The sequence below is a fragment of the Nyctereutes procyonoides genome, unplaced genomic scaffold (assembly GCF_905146905.1).
Source record: "Nyctereutes procyonoides isolate TBG_1078 unplaced genomic scaffold, NYPRO_anot_genome, whole genome shotgun sequence".
In the NCBI taxonomy this organism is placed as follows: Eukaryota; Metazoa; Chordata; class Mammalia; order Carnivora; family Canidae; genus Nyctereutes; species Nyctereutes procyonoides.
Window position 1 is genome coordinate 23,271,957 of NW_026575134.1, and position 17,197 is coordinate 23,289,153.

General features: G+C 35.1%; 1 protein-coding gene across 1 annotated transcript in view; it reads right to left on the minus strand.

The window, feature by feature from the left end:
- The window catches only part of SEMA3A (semaphorin 3A), a 200,021-nt gene that overhangs the window by 118,105 nt on the left and 64,719 nt on the right, over positions 1–17,197 (minus strand). Inside the window, 1 exon segment of the mRNA XM_055300759.1 lies at positions 6,131–6,250. Within this exon segment, the coding sequence (XP_055156734.1) occupies positions 6,131–6,250 (120 nt within the window).

Sequence of the window (17,197 nt, forward strand, 5' to 3'; positions counted from 1 at the left end):
GTAATGAATAAATTATAGTTTTTATGGATAGAAATTTCCCCTTAAAATAGATTATCTGAGGAATGAGTGGGATCAATAAAAAAAAGGCTTAAGGAGAAAGAGTAACTTGGGTAGTATACACCTCCAGTGATAAGCTATATCCAGTAAATGTAAGGTCTTAGATCCAAACTACCTATTGAGAGTTCATGAGAAAAAACATATTTTGATTAATATGCCATATAGAGTCAGTCCTTATATCTATAGTGATTATGAATGAAGAAGATGCGAATGAAGAAGATTCAGAAACTGAGTACCATATATGATAAAGACTTTTAGTAAGTAACTGATAATGATATTTCCCCAATATGGATGGCCTTTAGAAAACTACTTAATTGTGTCCAAATTATATTTCTGGCAATAGGTGAACCAGATATGATAAAACAAGAAAATAAAAATCCTACAAGTTAAAAACTGAATGCTAACATTTCCATTTTTATCTGGCATTGTTCTTAGGACTAAAACGTAGTGAAATATTGTGAGGAAAAAACTTTTTACAATGGAACCAAATAAGTGGTAGAGGATAAAAGAATATTAATATCATAATTATGGTGTTTTCATAGCAAATATTTAGAGCAAACAAGTCAAAAAATAAAATGGGGATTTGAAACATTTTAAATAGGGTGTGGGGAATTTCTGGCACTCTCTCACTCTTTCTTTTTTGTACCATTTGTGAACATTTTTTTTTCTTTTCTAGTCTTGTTTCTAATCATAACTTAGGTCTGCCTGCTATCTCACTTAGCTGCTAGTTCTATTACTTTTGAAAAACTGTCTTACTGCTAATATTTAGAGTTTAGAATGTTAATAGCTCATGAAAAATACATTGCTGAGCTGTTCAGTTCACTCAGAATTTATGAATTATGATGCTTTTTCTCAAATACAAATATCAGAGTATTTTAAAATTTAATTTGCAATATAACTGGTGGTATCATTTATTCAGGATGGTAACTTACACAAGTCCACCTTCCAAAGTGATTGAAGCATTGAAAGATTAAGAAAGAAAAACCTAGAAACCATTATGGACTTGCTCTAACCACATTTTGCTCAGCCAGTAGTGCAAATGAGGAGCACACTGCCTCTGGTAGAAGTAATGAGTGGTCAAGAAGAAATCTCCAAGGAATCCTGACTTTTCCCACTTCAGTTAGCCCAGTACAAAGTAAATTCAGACTCCAATGTATGATCTAAGAAAGATGGAAAGATGTTACCTGCTCATTGTTTTACCAAGATCTCTAAATTTCTCAGCTTTAGTATTTCCTCTTAGAAACCAACTTGGATTCTGTTGGGGTAAATAGCCTAATGCATTGAGAGAGATGACTCAATTAGAAAAGGTTAGATTAGATGTATAAATTAGTCAACAGAGCACTACCTTGGCCTTGGAGATGGTAACTAAGAGCATTTGATTCAAAATTTTACATAAAAGCAAAGCCTTATTCTTAGTGGAAGGGAAGAACCAGACAAAACATTTTCTTTTGTACCTAGATATATTGGTTGTCATTGTGGAAATGACCTTGGAGATAGCCATTAAGCTTCATTGCATTTCTTAATGTCCCTTTGGTTCTATCATAAATTGAGATCATGACATTATGAGAGTATTTATAGAGTTAATATTTTCCAGCTCTCATCCTAGTCCATCTTTCTTTAGATTTCCTGGCCAGTATATTGAAAAGGCCCATTTGGAATTTGAGAAAACATCCAGAGACTTTTTTGAAAAGCTATACTCCTCCTAAATTCATACATTTTTTTTATTAACAGATGTAAATTTGAAGGGGAAATACCATATACTATAAGCCATTTGGGAATATTCTGTCTCGTAAGGATGACTTATGCTTTTCATTTGAATGGCATGGATGCAGAGAGCTTAAATTCAAAACTCATCTGTACTCTAGTTCTGAATCATTCCTTCCGTGAACTCTGCATGCATTTTTATGATAAACACACACATGTGTATAAAGTATGTGACCTCACTGTCAGTTATCTGCAGTGTCAAGTACCATTGGCAAATACCCAAGGATTGATTGACACATATCTTATAGAACTAGAGTTAATTAATAGGTCTACCAATTCCCAATTGTACTACAGGAAACAGAAAATCTGTTTAATACAGTAATCAATGACATACTGTGTGTGGTCAGAAGACATTCACTATATGGCAAAAGTAGATTTTGAAATACAGTATTCAGAAACATAAATACTGCTATTAAAATACTGGGAGGCGAAATTAAGGTCTACTGTCATAACAGGAAGACTAGGCAAGAGTTTTCTCTTTTTTTGGCAAACTGTTTATATTTATTTATTTATTTATTTATTTATTTATTTATTTATTTATTTATTTATTTAAAGATTTTATTTATTTAATCATGAGAGAAGGGAGAGAGAGAGAGAGAGAGACAGAGGCACAGGCAGAGGGAGAAGCAGGCTCCATGCAGGGAGCCTGATGTGGGACTTGATCCCGGGACTCCAGGATCATACCCTGGGCCGGAGGCAGTGCTAATCCACTGAGCCACCTGGGCTGCCCTGTTTATCATTATTTAAAGGAACTGTTAATTTCCTCCTACAAGATCGGTGGCTACTAAATGATAAAGGGATTCTTGAATTGCTTCTAACGTGATGTCTTTATTTCTGTGGCTTTCAGTCATCTGAAATGGTAAGTCCATAATATCATTTTCTAGCAATGAGTTTTCAACAATTTGGTGAACTCAATGTAAGACACCGAGTTATTTTAAAGAAATAACACTGCAAAGAGAAAACTGAAGGTTAAAATGTCTTCAAAGGCCATGGTAAAGGTGAAAAGCAGAATTTTGCATGTAACAAAATCATCTGTAATATGTAAAGGCAGAACACAGTTTAAAAAGGGTACTATTTCATTATTTTATGTAGTGTGAGGCAGGTAACAGCAATGTATTAGTGCTACTTATAAACTAGAACATAAGACAGAGTTATGCCCTTGTTCTATATGAAAAGTCATCCCTGTACATAAAAGTTTGTAAATTCAGGGATCCCTGGGTGGTGCAGTGGTTTGGCGCCTGCCTTTGGCCCAGGGCGCGATCCTGGAGACCCGGGATCGAATCCCACATCGGGCTCCCGGTGCATGGAGCCTGCTTCTCCCTCTGCCTGTGTCTCTGCCTCTCTCTCTCTCTCTCTCTATCATAAATAAATAAAATTTAAAAAAAAAGTTTGTAAATTCAAAATTCATGAGAATGAATCCGAAAATCATAGCCTCAAGTACTCTTCATTGTTATACGTTGTTATATGTTCCTCTTCCAGTCTTTCCATGACTGTCATTCTTTTCCTACATGCATAACTGTCTAAATCCAAGGGTAGGATTTTAAGTAACAGTATATAGATTAACTTAAAACAGATTCTCTAAGACACATTAAGCGTTTGAATATTAAATTTTATGTTGTCTAGACAAGCTATCTTGATAATATCTTTTCCAGAATTTCCTAGATTGACTGTCTAGACTGCCCCAAATTCCCCCAGATGATTGCATAATCATCTTCCATCTGACCCCCTAAAGAGTCTGGAACAGTATTTCCCAATATATAGCTGCCATGCAAATTAAGGCCATTGAGCTTCTGAAGGAGGACCTCTCTCAAAAGCTCTGAATTTCAGAATTTCAGGAAAATATTTGTATCCCAATAATCTTACCTCAAAGGAAATTAGAAGGGAAGCTTCATTTATTTATTTCAGTGGAAAAAAATGGCTTCCTCCAATTTCCTGGGTAAATGGCCTGGCTCTAGAACCTGTACCTCTCCTTTCCCCTGCCCACCCACGAGGGAGCAATGAATAGTTGATGAGTTATAAAAGGAATATGCTGTGAACTCTACTAAATAGGAAATTCAAAGATTTTTAAGAAACCAATATTTTGGGGGAAATGATAAAAATACAGGAACAAAGCATGGTATTTTAATTTAAATGGCCATCAAGATCATCGAAGCTTTGAATTTTAAAATGAAGGAAACTAAGATAACTACAGAATCATCTGTTAAAAAAAATAAATAAGAGCCCAGTGCAATAATTTATAACATCTGATGAAAAGTGACAAGGTAACACTAACATGAAAGACAGCAACAGTCTGAGATGCAGATTTACATTTTAAAAATGATAACTGACATTTTTTCAGTACCTACTACGTATTAGACAATGTGAAACTCTCTCAACAACCACATATAAATGGAGACACAAAGAAAGTAAGTGGCTTGTTCCGGATCAAGCATCTGGTCTCAACTGAGGTCAGATGAAAGCCCTGCATTCTGCGACAGAGGACATGTGTTTAACAATGATGGGATTAGAACTCCTTGAGTTTCTATAACAAAAAATGTCAGCGGGTCATGCCCTTACTAGGAGGATTGGAAGGCAGTTGGAGTCCACCTCTCACTTACAATATAGGGACACTGGAGATCAAAGGGTTATTTTTTCAGTTTTGTTTTATATACTATGAGACAAAGTCTCAGAGAGGTTAAGGAATTTCTCCAGCGCTTCAGAGCTAGTGAGTCATAGGACAAGATCAGAAGCCAGATGCGACTCCGCGGCCCATGTCTTTTCTATTAACTAGTGCCAGGCACTCAGCGCTCCTGATCCCACTGCCCTTGACAGCACAGTCTCTGACCAATGGGAAAGAGGTTCTCCAGAGGCTTCTTCAGAATACAGGACAGTGGGGCAGTCGGCCTCTCCCGAATCTGGGGGGTGCCTGACTATAGGAGTCGCTGAGGCCAAAGCACACAGGGAGAGCTTTATCCAGGAGGTGCTAAAACGTTAAGCTCACAGAGTCTCCTGGACCATGTGCAGGAAATTATTTCTAACTTTATCAGTATGAAACAAGGAATTTAGCTGTAATTGCCCTTCCTCAAAGTGAGTTTTTACTTAAAACTCTTGGGTTCTGAAGCAAGTGTGCTACGCAGGCTTGTGTGGGAGAGGAGGAGGAGGGTGCAGCAGGGAGAGGCTCATGAGGGGCAAATGGGCACCAGTGACACCTTAGTCTTTCCAGGATCATTGATCCAGTAATAACAATTGTGTTTAGTCTAGAAACCACATAGTCTCCAAGGTGTCTCCTTATACAAAGAAATTAGGGCACACACACATACACACACACACACACAAAAGAAGTTAGGGCACAAACTGTTTTGATTTCTAAACCTTTGGGTTGAAAACATATTTTTGTATTACTTTGGGTACCTTAAGAAAATTTAGGGAGAGAATCTATAAAGAAGTGGCTAACATGTAAATTAGATTTTATCTTTAGGATTTCAGAATTATTTGGGGAACGAATCCTTTATTCGTTGACTATTTCTGAATCCCAACTTGAAACAAAATTCTGCCACAAATTATTTTCTCCCATGAATGCTTTTGTTCTTCTTGGCACTTTGTGCCAAAAAATTATAAAAGAGCTTATAACTGAAGGCTGCTGGTGTGACCGAATTCGTGGACCTGCTTCCAATGCTTGTAACTTTTCCTTAAAGTATTTCCCTAACCTTAAAGTATTTCCCTAATCTCTAGTTTTACTGAAATTTACCTAACTTTCATTTCCTCGCTGAAACATCTTTTTTGTACAACAAATTAAAGAAACATGTTTTTTTCTTTCCCATACTGCCAAAATTATAGCTCAGAATCCAGAGACCGAGCTTAGATGGGCAAGAACACAAATGTGAATGATTTAGGTCAAACATGAGATCAGATCATTGTGCACATGTATGGCATCTTTCCTCGACCCCCAGGCAGAAGGAAACAACCGTGGTGGCAGGGACTTGTGGCTGGGGATGGAAAGGAGGGGGAAGCAAGCAATATACGAATGAAGGAGAAAACAGTACACATTCAGCCTGCTGACATCTGCTGCACGTGCAAAATGGATGGGACTCTGTAATCTGGGGCGAAAGCAAATGCTTTCTTCCTTCCTCCCTCCTGTTCCATAGTTATTGCTGAGTGATGGTCACATTCTTTTTGCACTCACAGATTAAAATTAATAACAGCATTTGAATTTGAAGGAGGTCCCACTGAATAGTGAACCAGAAGCTAAATGAGCTGAAGAAATTAGTAATGAAGCATTTGAATAGGAAGAGGTCATGGGCAAATACCATTTTTTAAACGCCAGCTTTACCTCAGGATGATGTCCAATTTCAATGTAGGTGCAAATTGGATGAAAAGCCCCCGTTCCACAGGCGTACAAGTGAGTCTGATTATAAGCCTTAAGCACCTTGATGAAATTAGCACATTCTTTCTGTAAAACAAAAGGAAGACCAGTGAGTTCTAGCAGTCAGCAGGACTGAAGGATCCTCGAGGGTCCTAGGCATGCTTGAACAGATTTCTTTCCTTTTGTGTCCTTTTCACAACATTTTTAGGGCTTATTTTTCTATTGTTTGTTCATATTATTAAATGAATTAAAATATAGACATTCTTACTCTTCAGGGGCCAAACATTCTCTTCCGTAATTGTCCACTAAAACTCTTTGCAATCAATTTATACAAAAGTGGAATAAAGGTATAGATAATCAGTAACCACAGGTGATTTTTCTAGAGATGAGGGGAACAGGAAATTATGCAGTTAATTAAAGATACTTAAAGAATACACTGGTGAAATTTCTTTGCAAAAATCAGCTGTAAGTTTAATTTTAGAAAAACAAAACAAAAATAAAAGATAATACAACCTTCTATTAGACATGAATTGTAAACATTATTAATAACCATAGTGACGGGCAGTTGACTTTGAACTGCAGTTCTGCTCGCTGGTAAGCTCTATAGAGCCTAAGAAGTTAAAGTGAAAATGTCACTTCAACCTCAAAGACAGTGTGGATATATTTGTACAAGATAGAGAAGATTTAGAGTATAGAGTATCTGTAGGCAGAAAGATCTTTTGTAGAGTGAATGTAATTATCAAATATTTTCTGGAGGTTCATAGACATCCTGAACCCATACATGGATCACCTGCCCAATGAACCATGAATCCCCTCAGATAAAGAGCAGTTAGTTATTCTAGTCAATCAGATGGACGATATTCTAGTCAATCTTATTTATAGAAGCTTAGACATTACTTATAGAAGCTTTTATTTTCTGAATAAAAGATCACTTAAAAAACAGAATGGACAGTTAACTAAGCATAATTTAAGTAAACATTTGGAAAGAAAAAAGAAAATGGACAGAGATATTTATATTCTCTATTTGTTTTATCTGTAGTTCCAGTGAAAGAAATTATTTTTCTGTGAACAGGAATCTCAGCTTTTTGTCCCTGTTGATAAAAGATCTGAGGAAAAATTGGATAATCAGAATATAAACTGATAGTTTTATTGCCAAAAAATTCCAGGGCTGGGAAGACTCAATTTTTGCAAAATATTTTTAAATATACAAACCTATATCAATATTATAAAAAGAAAAAAATGAAAAGAAAAATCCAAACTGTCAAAATAGCCTCAAATAAAATGTTGTGGTCTGTTAACCACATAACACATCTTAAAAATTGAATACATATGAGTAGAAGCATGAGTTCATCATGGAATACATAAAATCTATTTTGAAAATAGTCAAATGAATATTCATATGATGAATAATAAAAACTTCATTGAAAATGATTTTGTTATTGGTGATAGACTGGCCTAACTAATTTTGTGTTTCTGCCTATAAACATTTGGGAATAAGAACCAAATATGTAACCAGAAATGCAGATAAAGATGAAATGCAGACTATATTGCAAGCAGTGTTGGCAAACGTAACAGAAGATTGAGTCGATCCCAGCAGCTCTAAGTGGGTAACACTCCCAAATTCACTCCCTGTGACATGCGACTTTTTAAGTGAAAGCTCAGAATGCATTTGGACTTTGGTAGCCAGAGTTTATAACTGAGGTGTTACAATGATGTAAGTATGTTTCCGCATGATGCTTATCCTCTGTGTTTGCTGCTGATAATTTTGGTTTTAACTCTATGCCTCCAAAATAAGGAGCACACAACCAAGCTTGAGCGGATAATTATTATTTAAATTCAAATAATTGCTTTCCATCGTCACTGATTTTTCTGGGATGAAACCCAAGGATGTCTATAAATACATTGTCCCAAAGGTGAAGTAAACCTATGTAAGGTAAAATATGTAACTTCCTAGTTATGACTCCCGATACTTTCTTAACGTAGGCTGAGTAGTTTAGAGGAGTAACTAAAATAAATGTCTAATTTCTACCACTGCTTTGCCACTTTAATCTTGACTTGTTTGTCTGGTAAAGCATTATAACATATAAAATTAAGCTCTGAAATCAATTAATTTAGCAAGTTGCTATGAAGATAAATTTCCTGACTCTGAGATCTTACCCATACATAAAGATACATCTCAGATGAAACAGATAAAATCTAACTTCCAAGACTCTCAACAACAAACTCCTCATTCTGTAACAGTTTCTCTCATCCCAAGAGGCTAGGGCATGAATGTCTATGCAGAGGAAAGAGGTTGTGGAGAGGAAAACATCTGATAAACTCATTTACAAATCAGGCATTCATGAGTCTTACCCAAAGGACTTATTTGTACTTTAAAGAATATCCAGTCATTTGCAAAGAAGTCATTTTCAGGGAAACGTTTCATGGCACTCCTTTTTTTGAAACATGTAGGTGGCCACATACTCTGCTTTTACATAAAGACAGCCATCCCTAATTGTGGACTCAATATTATAGCATTCATGATTATAAATAATCAGTTCCGGCACCATATGTTGAAACCAAGAAACTGGCTGTGTATATATATTGGTAAGCAAACGAATATTCTAATAAATAATAGTGGCAGAACCAGATGGATGTCTTGTTCTTTTTAGAAAAGCACAGGGTTTCAGTTTGCCTGCCATGCCTTTAAAGATATGCATGCAATTTTGAATACAAATCCAAATTCTGTAATCTAATTAGTAATACCTAAGAGCTTCCTAGAAATCTGAGACTAGGCCCTAGTTTTTCCACAATGAAAAAAAAAAGAGGAAATATTTTATGAGCATGGATACTTGTGAACACAAATGAAGATTCATGTCATCTCTGCAACAGTTAGGAGTCCTAAAATCATAGAATTTGTGAGTTCATATTCTTACAGACTGGGCAATTGATTAGCAATAATGAATAATTAAAAACTCAGGATTCTTGAAAACTATGGAATTAAGCTACAATGAATAGTGTAATTTTAATTTGTTTTCTATTAACTGTCAGAGAAGCATCACTAAAATGTGACAGCTATCCCTCCACAGAGCTGCTGGGGGAAAAACAGTCACAGGACTATAGCTGTGAAACCTGGCAAACAGTTCCTCTGAGAATACTGATAACAGAGTCTATGTGTGCTACAAAGGCAGGGGACCCGCCCTATTGGCCTAAGGCCTGGAATGATCCTGTTCATTTCCCCAATGACTCTCCTTGTTGGCAAGCAGGTTGTATTGTTGCCATGCCCAGGGGCTAGCTCAATATTATTTTGAAGTAAAGATTGATGCAAATAGAATGGAGAGAAATTTCTTAGGTTTATAGAGTAGGTTAAGACATTTGAAATGAAACAAAGAAATATTTTCTTTCATTTCATTCATTTTGAATGAAATACTTTCAAATTGGTTAAAAAAAATTGCTCCAAAGACATAATGAATTAAAAGTACTGGACAGAGAAGAACCAAAAACTTGAAAGGGACATTGTTCCTTAAAACAGAAAACCCACATAAAAGAGTATCAATTCTGTCATTCATTTGCTTTCATTCTCTAGCTTGTTGCTGCCAAGGGGTTTTGGGGTGTGTGTGTGTGGTTTGCTTTTTTTTTTTTTTAATGTTCCAAAACAGGATATTCATTTTATTTGGAAGCAGCCTGGACAGTCCTCTAAAAAGAAAGAAGCGTGGCAGAAAAAGGAAACACACTTCACACATTTCTGTTCTAGGGAGGCAGAAGAAGAGTGATTCTGACCTTTTCTTGAACCGTGACAATTCTTAAAACTTAGAATGTAATGTACTTTTTGGCATTAAACTACTGCACTGCTTTGCTCAGCACCAGCGGATTTACAACGTAATAAAGAAAATGTAATCAGTTCAAAATGAATTCATTTTTCAAATCTTGATCTTTTTTGGAACTTAAGTTGATCTGCACAGACAAGTTAAGCAACAAGTTGGCTTCCCGAGAATCAGGCAACCTTACCGACCTCTTATTTTACTGAAATGTACTCCAGACCAACAGCATTATAAATTGTTAACTTTGCCTACAAGTAAAAGCAAAGGCAGTAATAAACCAGTAAACTCCAAGGCCACACCTGAGGAGCAATGATTCATCATCCCTAGTGACAAACCATTCGCACTTACTTTTTAAAGGTTTCTGGGGCTTTCAGATCAAATTGATAGAGGAAATACACAAAAGAGATATTAGCCTGGAAAAATAAATTAGAAAGAAAATGTCTACCCCCAGAAAGAAGATGTAGGAGCCAAATGCACCGTGATTCAAAAACAAACATTACAAATATGTAACACTGATTAGACTATGTTACGCAGACTTTTCCCGGACGGTTACAAAAATAAAGTCCATCCATCTGTCAAAACAACTGCTCCATGCATGAAAATTAAAACAGAATTGAGGTGTTTTTAACTAACTTCCGATAATTATACTTTCTACAAAAGAATGTAATTTACCTCCAATTCCAATTACCTCCTTGCATGTTCTTAAATTATGGATGGAGCATTGAAATGTTACTCTAAATAAGAGAAAAGAGGAGAGAAGGCTATGAAGATGAACAATTTCTATTCAAATATATTCAATTCATGATTAAATCAAACAACTTGTTCTGGTTCAAAAAAAAATCTACCTGAAATGAATGGGTGTAGTATAGCATTGCCTCAGGTCAGTGAACATTCATGTAAAAGAAAAAAGTCTATCCCTTCAGTAGTTTATGCAGAAATATTTTAATGTATAATCTATCATCTGGGAAAGCAAAGGAATCCTATCCTATCATGATGGGTGGATATATTTCTGCATGAAAATCCATTAATAAGCTTAATTCCTGTAGTTAATCTGTTGACTTTCTTTTTCTCTGGTCAATTTATTTGGCAAGCTGGCCAAATACTAGAATCTTCGTGCCAAAGCAGTAATCCGTGAGATTGTTCCTGTCACTCACTCCATCCCTCTCTCTATTTAAGCTGTCCCATACTTATCTAGCAATAATGTTTGGTCTTTTATTCTTTTAACACTGTGCTATTACAGCTGTGACCAGATCATCCATAATCATGTCTTCCTAATACCTGAGCAATCATGAAAAGATGTTATATCTCTTCTTCAAAGAGGCATATGTAAAAAAAACCTAAGATTTGACTGTGTTCTAATTATAATATTAGCCATCTAATGTTGAATTTGTGACCTGGAATTTCATTCCCCTTTTGTAGGCTGTTCCATCCATTTTGGGAGATGTTTTCGCCTTCACTATTTTTTTTAAAGATTTATTTTATTTATTTGAGAGAGAGCACGTGCACATGCAAATGGGAGGGGAGCAACTGGGTAGGGAGAGGATCTCAAGCTGACTCTGTGCTGAGCTGGAGCATGACCCAGAACTCAACATTATGGCCCTGAAATCATGACCCAATCTGAAATCAAGAGTCCGACACCCAACCAACTGAGCCAGCTATGCACCCCTGGTTTCACCTTCATTTTTAAGAATGACAGAATAATAAAAAGAAGTGACTTTCCCACCTTAAGGCTTTGTTTCGTTTCGATTTCAGGAATTTTTTTTTTTAATAAAGAAAGTGTGTGCACAAGCAAGCGGGGAGGGTCTGTGGAAGAGGGGGAGAGAGAGAATCTTAAGCAGGGTCCATGCTCAGCACAGAGCCAGTCACAGGCTTCATCTCATGACCCTGAGATCATGAACTGAGATGAAATCCAAAGTCTGTCACTTAAACGACTGAGCCACCCAGGAGCCCCTGGAGAATTTTTAAAAACGATTCAATTAGGACAACAAAATTGGCCTTATTTCATTGCTATTTAAGTTTTAGAGCCTATTCATGTTAATTTATTAATCAAGCTATAACATCTATACAACTATAACAGAAAAATATTTTTTAAAGTAGCTTCAATGATAGACTAAATGAAGACTCCTACACAAGGCTATCAAATCATTTTACTTTTCACCTCAGGATTGGCCATTTGTCTGAAGTTCTAAAAATACTGATTAAGATTCTATAAACATTTTCCTTTCAAAATTACTTGAGACCTTCAAATTCTGTCAAAAGGACTATGCATAGAGGCACTGTTTATACAACATGGTAGTAGCAAAAGTTGCTCAGTGCAATTCTATTCTACTATTTAAAGAAGTTTTCAGCAATTTCACTTTGAGCTTCCATGCAGACCAGAGAAACCAATAATACATTTTATCTTGTATTTTCTTTTATATTGTGCCATCAATATAATTAATTCTCACATTTGTACCATTCACTGGAGTTACTTGATTGTGAGTGGTCCATAATATGTGCCTCGTATAACCTTTCTTCGTCTTATATTCAAATGAATGCATACAACTGTAAAATATTATGTGAAACCAGCCTAAATATTTTCCTGCCAAACCAGGAGAACTATTAGTAGTCAAAAATCCCTACTCAAAAAAAAAAAAATCCCTACTCTGATTTCAACGATAGTATGTGTTTTCCAATTTTATGCAACGTGTTGAATACTTAAGTGTTTATGCCTTAAAGCATCTAAGTCTATGATTTACAGCAAGTAGATAGAGTTATAATCTAAAGAGATTATTGTGATGAGAATTAGTTGGCATATTTAATTTTAGCATATCTTCTTTATTGTAATAGAATTTAATACTCAAATAAGGGAAATAAACTGCATCTTTAATCAGATAAGAGATATGGCTATGAGGAGAAATAAAAATGAAATCCAGATTGTAGAAGCATGCTTGATTTCAATGACATATACCTCTCCTCTACCCTCTGTCTTGTCTCATATGAAAAGTGAAAAATTTTTTGGTTGTATTGCTTAATGTCCAAAGTACTAAATGGTGTTATTTAGTTAACAATATAAAATATTCTCTTAACCTATCTCCTAATAAGTGAGACTCCTTGGCCATTTACAATAATACATATATAATGTATAATGTATATTATATGTATATATACACACCTATGCACATATATGTGTGCATAGGTATTACATATATTAATTTTGAAAATAATTTCTGAACACAGTGAAAATTTGAAACTTTAGAATTTTAAAATCTATTAATATTTTATAAAGATGTTAGTTTTTCTGAGATATTTATTTACATTTGAAAAGATATTCTCAGAGAATTTAAGAAAAACATACAGGGGCACCTGGTTGACTCAGTCAGAAGAGCATGTGATTCTTGATCTCAGGGTCATGAGCTTAAGCCCCATGTTGGGTGTAGAAAACACTTAAACAAACTTTAAAAAAATGATAGAGCAAGAGTAATTAAATAATAACAAAATAGAAATAGTATGGAGGTATTAATCTGATGCTTTAAAAGTTTAGTCAGACATGGGTTAGAATTATTCAGATAACATTTTTCATTTGCTGTATGGTTATCAGAAAGTTACCTAGGATCTCTGAGTCTCAGTTTCCTCAACTAAAAATGACATCAATTTTATAGTAGTGTAAAGTACTTAGCATAATGCCTTAGTATGTATTAATCAATCAGTAGGCCATGCTATTTTATTCTTAAAATAAGAAATCATCGGGATCCCTGGGTGGCGCAGCGGTTTAGTGCCTTTGGCCCAGGGGCGCGATCCTGGAGACCCGGGATCGAATCCCACGTCGGGCTCCCGGTACATGGAGCCTGCTTCTCCCTCTGCCTGTGTCTCTGCCTCTCTCTCTTTCTCTCTCTCTCTCTCTCTCTCTCTTTCTCTGTGTGATTATCATAAATAAATTAATTAATTAAAAAAAACTTTATAAAAAAACTAAGAAATCATCTGCTTATTTGATTTGAATATTTCCATATCTGTTTAACTCTTGCACCACTCCATATATTGTAAGATGATTTGGGTGAGAACTCTATCATGAATTGTTCCTTCCTCTTAAGGACAGATAATGGAGTTTAATCCCATACTTAATGCAAGAAGTGGTGGACTGAATATTAATCTGTACAAAGAAAAGTTATATTTTGTTCATTAGAATGTTCATGAAATTCCAGTCTTCCAAGTGTGGAGGCATATAAATTATAATGACTCTTTATCAAAGTGGTAGATGACATAAATCACTGTCAGCCAAACAGCAAATACAGCAATTGTTTAATAATTATAGCAGAATTGTACTGCGTCAACTTATATAAGCTGGAATTACATTTCCTAGAATTCTCCTTCCCATAAACTGGTTAAAATTGACCCTAAAAGAAATCTGCATGAGATGTGGAAGGTAGAAGTTGAACTGCAACCATAAAATTCTCAAAGTTGTTGTAATCTGCTGGCTACCTTGTGTGTGGGGGGCAGCCACTGGCCTTCTACAAGATATTTCCTGTTAGCTTCTGTACAATCTGGTCCTGGTACCTGTGCAACTCCACAGCAAAAAGCACCAGCTTCTTTTGTAGATCAGTCAAATCGTCAAAGTTGGGGGTAGTGAAAGAGATACTGATTCTAGTTTGTTCTTGTGAGTCCCAGTGTATCCTTGTGGGTTTCAGTGTGCCCTTGCTCTTCCCACTTCACATGAGCTTTTTATTCCCTAATGCGAATCCTGGTGACTTACAACAACTTCAGGTCCACTACTTGACTCAAAGGTAATAGATTCTAGAATTCCATAGATTTTTGTCACCATCTTCCACAACTGTATATAAGGTTAAATCCCTGTAATAAAATCCATTTTTTTGACATCTCTCATACAAGTTCTGGTCTCTGATCAAATTCTAACTTATAAAAGGAGGTATCTTACTACCATAAAACAGCTCACTGCAATATGTCATATAAGGGGAACAGGGATTTGATCCATTTAAAAAGAAAAACACAAGTTATTGGTTGATTATTTTATCTGTTTCTAAATGTGAATGGTTCCTCTTTTTTAAATGCATATTAAGATTTAGAACCAATAAGTTATATTAATTTTGTTATCACTTCAAACACAAAACAAGAAAGATGTTTTGATTCACACACATGCACACACATACACATATCTATCTAGCATATAGTACAGAGAATACAATATAGTTAGTATGTTTAGCACTCAATTTGAATATAATTATGACAATCTCCAAGAATGTTCTGCTTGTGAATGCATAAAAGCTAAAAACAAAGTTTAAGATTCTCAGTCTCCTGAAATTGTGTCAAATTTTAGATACTGTAATTTTGCATCCTGTTTTCCTTACCACTCTTAAAAACGTGGTAAAGAGAAATATATAAAAATTAAATGATATATATAGGATTTTAGGAAAGTTTTGTAATGTCCTATGGACATAAGGGTGATTTATTGCTATATAACCAAATCAAAGAAAAAGAGTCAAACATTGGCCAAAGCTTTTTGCCTTGATACAGAACATATCCAAGAAAAATATTCCCAGAGTTCACACTAAATCTATGATATGATGGTTAACATACCCTTAGAAATGAGTAGAAATCCATTCCTAAAGTTTTTTAAGTGCATAAAAAAGCAGAATACCAAGGATGACATGTAGAAACTACACATGTCAGTTTGACCTGGAACACCTGCTAACTACGTAGTTAGAAGTCATTGGCCAAAACCCCAGAGGAACTGTCCAAATCATTCTAATAAACCTTCCAAAGTATAAAATGCTTACTATACTCTAAAAGTATGTACACTGATACATGGGTGACAATATCTAACCAAATATACAATAATTTGTAAACCAATGTCAAATATTTGAATTTCATTTCAACCACTGAAGGATATAATTAAAATTTCCAGTTAAAACACACACACACACACATACACACACTCTAAAATCCCCAAACTCTCTGAAAGTTTTTATATACTGTCTCTATTTTAAGTGTTGGCCTTACTTTGCAAGTGCATTTAAATTTTAATCTTAAATCTAAAAGATTTCAAAAAACCCATCTAAATTTATATACATATGAGACTTGGTTTATGGCAATTCAACACAATAATTACCATCTTATTTTGCCATATTAGAAAATAGATTAATTCAAAATATGAGTAAAGTCTAATTTCTAAAAATACTTTAATGGCAAAGCTTCATTTTCCATGTATCTTCTACCTAAAATATAAAACTGATTCTTCAGTTGCTTTGAATGGAAATATGTATCCTACAACCAAATATGAGTTACATAAATTAGTTAATACAAATGATGCATTTAGAATAGGTGGTATATATATATATATATATATATATATATAGTAAGCTCCTATATATATATAGTAAGCACCATAAGTGACCATTATAATAATTATTATTAATATTATTTCTGAATGCTGAATTTAAACTGTAAACATTTTGCTCAGCTTACTGGATATTGAACCCCAAGCAGAAGTAAAAATACGTATATGCATGTGCATGAAAGTTTATGCTCATTCCTGTGGCTTTAAGTAGGTAAGATTTTTACTCACTTTCATCAAAAATCGTGGTCTATACACGTGACATGTCAGCAGATTTCATCATGGGAATCATATTCAAAAATTAACATAGTGACCATAGTCTTTCATCATCTAAAATGTCCACAAAAAATTATAACCCAATGTTGTCAAGAATTGTAAAAGATCTGTGATTTTGTCTAACTCATAACAAGTTACTCAAATAGTTTCATGGATGCTGGCACAAGATATGTGGCTCCTGAATCAGAGTAAAGGACAATTTTGCCCACAAAAATAACAGTAGTCTTAGAGTTAGCGTTTCTTAATCTAGTTCCCCAAGCTCTAATTCCTGGTGACAGTATGAAGATGGCCAGGTTGACAATTTGCATATGCAGTGAGTTACATTACAGCAGAGGAGCCCTGAGATAAGGGAAACTGAATATTTAAAATAGTCACAAGCATGCTGGCCATTACATTTTGAGGAAGATGTTAGTTTATTATACTGGACAGTAAGCATACCTGCCCTTTGCCCCAAGGGAAACTATTTCTCAAGGCTTGCAAACCAGCCTTTTAAGAGGGAGACACCACCTTCCAAGGTAGTGGAATACTCTTCACTGTGAATACCCTCTAAAATTTTCTGCAAAATAGGCAGTCATTGCTTCTATTCATCAGATGTGCAGAATTGTGTGAAAGACTCATGAAAAATTATCT